The 7,604-nt window shown below is 43.0% G+C and overlaps 1 protein-coding gene across 1 annotated transcript in view; it reads right to left on the bottom strand.

The window, feature by feature from the left end:
* Positions 1-5,940: 5,940 nt before the first annotated feature.
* Positions 5,941-7,604, bottom strand: part of LOC103775506 (G protein-coupled receptor kinase 5-like) — a gene marked incomplete at its 5' end in the record, with an annotated part of 2,516 nt that continues 852 nt past the window's right edge. The window contains 2 exons of the mRNA XM_008942965.1: positions 5,941-6,536; positions 7,341-7,472. Of these exons, the coding sequence (XP_008941213.1) occupies positions 6,438-6,536; positions 7,341-7,472 (231 nt within the window). The remainder of the gene's footprint in view (positions 6,537-7,340; positions 7,473-7,604) is intronic.

Here is a 7,604-nt window from a genome sequence, read left to right as displayed (position 1 = left end):
GTTCACCCAATGCTTGCCATGGATCCATCCTTGTGACTTCACACAGCCCCTCACTTAAATGGTACCTAGGGATTCGTTTGCAGGCTTGGCCAAAAAAGTTGAACCAGTGAATGTTATTTTGTTCCCTTCCTCGTAACTATTTATTTCCAATATAAAAACAGAGGAAGTGTTCATGTGCATACCACAATTACTAGCTAGCTCTTAATGAATACTTTAAAATTTGTACTGTCATCTTGTCTTCTGCTGGAGATGTCTTTACAGAAGCGCAGTGCACTGTTTCAGCATCTCTAAGGAACTAAGACGAACCAGTAACATAAAAGACCCCTAAGTTACAAGAGTCATCTCCCTAGTCATGTAAATAAGAGCAGCTATAGTAAACCTATTTCACTTAAATTATAATACAAGGAGTTGCTATTGATCTCTTTTATGCACAGACTCCAAAGTGCATTCTGTGGATAGACGGAGAGCATCCCTCCATGTCGAAGGGTGGGAAAGCAAAACTGCACAGAGCTTTGCCCAGGGCAGGGAAGGAAAACACAGGCAGAAAGGAACACAAACCACCACGCCTGGCTCCAGTACACAGACTAAGGGGGACACATATGTGCCACAGTGACATCCGTTGTAGTGAATAGACAGCAATCTGTTTAAAATTGTTTCTCTCCTGAAGGCCACTTGCCAGCACGCTGGAGTGGCTGATCCAACTGCAGCAGCTTGTATTTGTATTATCACAGAGACGTTGGTGGGAGGTGAGGGGATAATCCCATAGCATGCTCCTGGCTTTCACCTTCTTTGGAGGCTTCTCTAAAGGAAATAATTTGCAAAGTTCTCTGAACCAATTTCTTTCTCTTTTCTTTTTGCAGTTGAGGACAGAAAGGTATTACCAGCCAGCCTGCAATATTATTTAGGATAAAAAAGATCGTGCCCTGCCCAGCACACAAAAGGGAGGAAATGTTTGAAACTTTTGCAGCCTTTCTCTCAGCTTTAGCATGAAGGCATTAGTCATTATTATTCTTATTCTAAATAATTAGTAGTATTTTAAATTGCGGGTCATATTTGTGAAAGGCTCGAGATAGGCAACTCTGGAATCTCCTGTTTTCCATGGAGCTGCTGAACAGACTGATTGTCCCACACTTCACTCCCAAATGTACCTTCTCACAGCCTGAGGGGGACTAAGATCATCTTTGAGCAGGAAAGCCTTTAAGTCTGGGCACTTCTAGAGCTCCTGCAAGTCACTTTGTGCTTCATACTACACACAGGAAGGAAGATGGTCTACATCCCAGGGAGCAGACCCATCCAAGGATGTTCTCTCAAAGAAAAGCCCAGTCTTCCCAAAGATTGCATGGGAAGTGCCCAGAACTGTGTGACGAATGATCTCCTCTGCACTGAGAGACTTAATGAGTGAACACTACAACAATGGATTGAAAAAAAAACCCCATCACAACTAACTGTGGAGCAGAGGTTAAAACCCCCATATCTTGTCCACAGTGAAGTCAGGTCCTGCAGCCACCCGTTCCATGGCTGGCTGTAAGAAGCAGCTGTGCTGTAAGGGTGTGTGTTTATTGCTCTTCCAGAAAAGTCTACCTAGGGAACTCCTGCATGGGAACAGAGACCTGTGTGGTGGCTGCTCATGCAGGACGGGTGGATATCTACTTGCCTCATCAAACTTCCACCTGACCCTCACAGAGATGATGCTTGTGTGTGCAACTCCCAGGCTGCTAAGCAAACTGTGAGCAGTGTATGATGAACCAAGGAAGAACGTAGAGAAAACTGACAACAACGGCCACTAGACACCTGCTGAAGATACACACATGAGGATGGTTAACCCTGTCCTCCAGAGCTCACAGCTTGTTTGTCTTCCTTGTCCTACCCATGGTTTTGTTAGTATTACAGCCTGGTTTCCTGATTTTCTTTTTAGCTGAGATATCTCTACCAAAAAAAGCTCAACAGCAACTGGATTTGAAAGGCAAGGCTCTGACAGCTGAACCAGACAGTTCAACTGGATCCTGGTGTCTGGCTGAACAACACTACGAATCAGTGTCCTTGAATCAGAAGTTTTACTGGGTCAGCCAAACTTGATTCCCCACTGTGACAGGACTCTCAGCCATAGTTCCTGGGGGAGGGGATGACTGCAAACTGAGATGGTGTCAAACTGCCTTTATGGATAGCTGGTATTGGCTCTGACCTGCCCGTTACCTGGCTCCCCTAATCAGCAGATCCAGATGAATGCTGTGATATTGAATTCTGCAGCTCCCTAATGCTCAGTTTGATCTCCAGTGCCTGTTTGGTTTGATTATCTTCACACCTTTCTGAGCTTCACAGGCAGGTTTTTGTTCAGAAACAACATCTGACTCATGGCCAGTGTTGTAAAAAAACCTCTTTTTAGATAATCCAGGTCAAGAGTGCACATGTAAGAGTTTATTATTTATTTCCCCTTCATTATCCCTTTGTTTAAAAAAGTGTCTCATCTAACCAGAGAGGGAGAAAAAATGCTACAAGTGAACTTGAGACACTGTAGAAAATTAATAGGAAAGACCTGAATCATAAAAGCCTGTAAACTAATTAGCGTTCATCAGACTACTCAGTAAATATTTAAGAATAAAAACCACACTTGCACAATTCAGGATCAGATTGTAAGAGAATTCTGATTCTTAAAAAGAGCTAAGTTTGCTCATCTGTCTATTTAAAACAAGCAGCCAGATCCAAACATATGCATTATTTGGAAGCAATTTATATTGTAATTGGAAAGGAGATGCAGAAAATTAATCAGGCTGGAAAGCTATTAAAGAACAACTCCTTTCTGCTCCTTTGTTATGTGCAAATCCACCTCAAAACCTAGTCACATACTAAAAATCCCAGAGCAAATGCTCATCCAAGGTTGTATGTTGAAACTATAAGTCTTTTTTTTTTTTTTTTTCATTTGATTTCTGGAACACCCATGGGTCCCAGTGGTTTTTTTTTTTTTCCATTTGGCCCCACAGAGCCAAATGCCAAGTGTCTGTGGAAGCCTGTCTGTGCAAGGCACGGCCCTGGCAGGGCTTCAGCCCCAAATTCTGGGCTCAGATGGCATCTGGTCACACAGGGGAAGTTGGAGGACTCTGTTCTTAGCCCAATCTTGAGTGCAAGGTGAGCTGAATAAGAATAATAATTAAAAAAAAAATAAAATAAAAAAAGAAGCATTGAAAAAGAAAACCCTGCAGGTTTTGTTTAGGCAGACCCTGGCTAGAAGATCCCTAGGACTGTTCATCATCACCGAGGACGTACGACACGGATTGAATCTCTCAGGGCTCGGATACGGAAAGAGCACAACAGTTCTGCTGCCCCAGCTGCACCATGCTGCCCAAAGTTTGTCAGGGGATAGCAGCAATTCAGGGAAGTGGCACCACACCTCCCTCAGCTGGTTGAGTTTTCTGCCTTGTCTCCTACTCACTCACTGCTCCCCAGGAGCTGGGATCCAGAGGGACTTCATCCCAGGCTTGACTCTTCCTGTGCACATAAGCATTCTTCTTCCACACCATCTTCAGGACACAGGCAGTCTGACCCTGGCATTATGTCCTCCACGTACCAGGACAAGGTGAATGCAGCTTTTGTCACTTGAGGACTTTTCACTATCCCCATGTCCCCACTGCTACCTAGAGGGGCTGAGTAAGGAACTGTCCCAGATGAAAGGAGAGCAGAAGGCACGTACGCTACCATCCGTTGGTGTCACAACAAGTGAGGGCTGATAGCATCTAAGAGCTGTAAGGCCATCTACAGTCTCTGTTTGCAGTTTGTTCACCAGCTTTCAGTATGGGCTTTGTTGGTATTAGGATTTTATTTCCCAAGTGAGACATGGTAAAGAAAGAAAATTCAGTCTTCATATACCAAACTGGTAACAGGTAGGAGACGAAGCCCTTGGGCCAACAGCTGCAGGATTATCAGCTTTGTCCAATGACATACACCCAGTTTAAGCCTTCCCCAACCATGCTCGTGGTGGTAGTTAGGTATTACCAGCCACATTTTTCTGATGGGGGAACATGCCTCTTGGCTGGTGCAAAGGGCTACAATGGCAGTAGTGGGGAACAGAGCTCAGCCTGGTGCTGTACCCCCCCAGCACCCTCTTCCCCTGGCACCCCTGTCGAGGATGAAATAGGAGAGGGTGCACAAGCCTTCTGCAGCCCACACTGTGCCAGGTGATGTCTCGGAGCGATAGGAAGGGCTGGGTTTACACAGCACCTGCAGCCCTCTCAGGAGGACGAAGGTGTGTGTCTCAGCTTGTCTCAGGCTCACTGAAATACATCTGTTCTCTGGCTAAGAGCTCTTCCTCTGCTTCTCACCCACATTTCTTGGAATCGGGTGAAATGCCACATGTCATTGAAGAAGGCCTGTGAAAACCTCCCAGAGCAAGCACATCTTCATCCAGAGCGTGCCCAAATGACCAATCAGATTCCTGTAGATTTAGGTGGCTTTATGCCAGGCCATGAGAATAGAACTGGAGGTAATAGCCCTACCTATGCACAGTGGCTTTCACCTCTACAATATCATAGATTTAGTTCATAGCTGATACAGAGAGAGAAAATGACTCAAAATTCTCATGTATTACTGTCTTTCTAAAATATTGCATCTTCCACAAGATCTTAATGCCATCATCTGACATGAGAGAGTGGCTGAAGCTCTCCCTGAGCACCACCAGTACAGGAGAAAGGACTTTCTGGACCACACCGATTTGGAAGGGAAAAGAGGAACAACTTCTTGGTGATGTCACAGCACACTTACACAGCTTCACTAGGTGTCTACTGATGGCCAGCAAAACTGCTGGCTTTTGGTTACGTACATGGCTGACCTTCAGATGTTCCCAGTGACCCAAAGGTGTAAAGCCATGGACATACTCCAGGCAACACTGTAAAGAGTGTGGTGAAGCAGCATGTTTTACAGGACACGATGAGCTATAGAGATCCTGCCTGCACTTGGGGGGACAAAGGTTTTCCCATGCCTGCTGAAGGGAAGTGACTGTATTTTTGATCTGGTGTTCTGAACAGGTAGTGGCACACTTGAGAAAAGCATGATTCTGGTGCCTGAGGCACTGCTACTGATCCTGACTGATCCTGTTGATACCAGTGGGAAAAATGTTTTCATCAATGCTTTAAGGATCCTGGACAAAGAATGGGAACCAAAAGTGGGAGGTATTATTTCATAACTGACATTTTATTCAATTAAGTTGAGGACCTAATTGAGGGGATGAGTCATGGTGTGTTTGGCATGACACATGGAAGTACTCTAAGTTCAGACACAACCTGTAGGTTCTGATCCTGCTCAAAATCAGCTCAGCTCCCACTCTGAACCTCCACAGCTCAGCTCTACAAAGCTGTCATGAATCTCATGGTCAGCACAAACCAGACGATTGAATTTCCCTCTTGCTACCTGCTTGCTATGATCAGCTGTGGAAAGGCCTTGGACTTGTGACTGCAGCATGCAGAACACGCTGAGTTTTGCTCTTACTTCAGCAGCTGCAGGTTTCAAGTCCTTCAAAAACGAATGGTCTTTTCCCTTCCTGGTCACCTCTCACTCAGTTTTGTTCTTGCTGTCATTAGAAATGGCACAAAAACTAGTGAAGGAAAAGGGCTTAAAATAGGGTTCACTTTCTAGCTAAACAGTTTTTGATGAGCTAGTGACATAAATAAGTGCAAATCTCAGCTGTGCTGGTCCCATGACATCACAAACCTTAGGCAGAGCAAGCAGCATTCTTGGATGCATCAAAACCTTGTCTTTTAGCATTTAATGCGAGACATTACAAACTAATGAAGAGGAGAAATGTATGCAGTGTTGCTGTAAACCCAATATACAGATGTAAAACAATTCAGAATAAACTGTTCCATAAAAATGCATGTCAATAAAACCCAGTCTGATAAAGTGATTTATGAATAATTTTCTAGAATTACTAAAAAGAATGATTTCTTGTCTGAGGCTTTGGAAGTCTTGAGTCACATTTTTTTTTTTTTTCTTTTAAAAAAATGTCTTAAAACACATGGCTTTACAGCTGCTGCTTGGAAAATATACACCTCCAAAGTCTGACTTTCATTTAAATACAAATGTACAAAATGTAAACTGAGACAATAGAGAAATTTACAAAACTTTTCTTTAAAAATAATAAAGACAAAATTCAGTTCTAGTATGATGCTATTTAAATACGTGCAAGTAGTCATGTTCATTGAATTTCTATTGCAATGTTCTAAATAGACAAATTTGATTCACACAGTCTTGAGTGCCACCTCCAAAAACAGACCTGAGTGGAAAATTCTTCTTAAAATGCGAGGCTCCACTGGAAGGAATGGATAAAAAAATCTCCATTCTGGGGAGATCTTTTCTTTTTTTCACTCAGTGGTGGAGGCTCTCTCATCCATAGAAGCTCCATAGATACAGTGGAAGGATGCAACATGTTGTTTCATAAAACTGAGCTGGAACTAGCTGCTTCCAGTGGAGTTTGAACTTACGTGGTTTGAATTTATGTGGTGATTTAAACTGGTCTTTGAATTTGGAGAACTCTTTGAATTGTTCTGATGCTGTAGAAAGAGGAAGACAATGACAATTAGATTCCCAAAATATGCCATGCTTTCTTTTAGTCCAACATTGTTCATTTTATGGTGGTATCGTACTGACTGGATTGCAAGATTTTTGTGTGAAGATCTTTGGATGTAAAATATTCTTCACTTTCTTACCTTTAGTCTCTCTAGGTCAGGAGGATCATGGCAGCTCTTGAGGAATGCAGCAAAGAAGACTCACTCAAGCTCCACTGCAAAATGTCAGTATCTGCTAAATCTGACATTCAGGGGACAGCTGCCAGTGCTGGGGCATGGTTCTAACCCCACAGAAACAGATCAGTCTAAGAATGTTATTTAGATTTACAAGTGGTGCCATGGTGCCTCACGAAAGCTGTACATCACTTATTATCTGGTCCCCTCTCTTCTCCAGTGTCTTGGTTTCCTGCCATGACCACCTCACTCAAAATTTGCCTCCTTTTTTTTTTAAACACATAAATCAAAGACTTTCACAAGGAACTTATTAAAACCATATAACCACTTCAAAAGGCATTTCAGCATACCACTAAAAAATAGGTTGAGTAAGAAGTGAAAACTGATGGAAACAAAGCTCATGAATAACACTGGAACATCTGGTGGTTAAAAAATGACAAGGGGTAGATGGAAAACCTGAGATATGAAGTATGAGTCAGGAAATTACCAGGTAACTGTGACAGCCAGTCCCCTCTAAGACACACTGTCTTTCTCCAAGCAAGAATACCACCAGAACCTGGCTATGACACTGGGCATCTACGAGAGTTTCCTTGCCTTAGTCATAAAAGATCTCACCTGTCGTTTAAATATCCTCTGCAGCAATCCTTTCTTGGGTGGCTCTGGGGGGTAGCTTTTGTTTAGGTCTGGTGAAACAGTACCATTTGGTCCAAATACATTCAGCTCTTTGAAACACTCTGTTTCTATCATCTAGTGGAATACAATAAGAAAGAAAAAAAAAATTATACATCTTCATTAAATATATTCCGAGGTTGTTCAAAGTCAGGGTCAGGATCAGCAGCTTGAGCAATGTATTAGGGGAGTTAACAGCTGAATTCCTGC

Source organism: Merops nubicus, unplaced genomic scaffold (assembly GCF_000691845.1).
Source record: "Merops nubicus isolate BGI_N331 unplaced genomic scaffold, ASM69184v1 scaffold8236, whole genome shotgun sequence".
Lineage (NCBI taxonomy): Eukaryota > Metazoa > Chordata > Aves > Coraciiformes > Meropidae > Merops > Merops nubicus.
The sequence above is the reverse complement of the archived record's forward strand: the minus strand, read 5'-3'. Positions and strand labels throughout refer to the sequence as shown.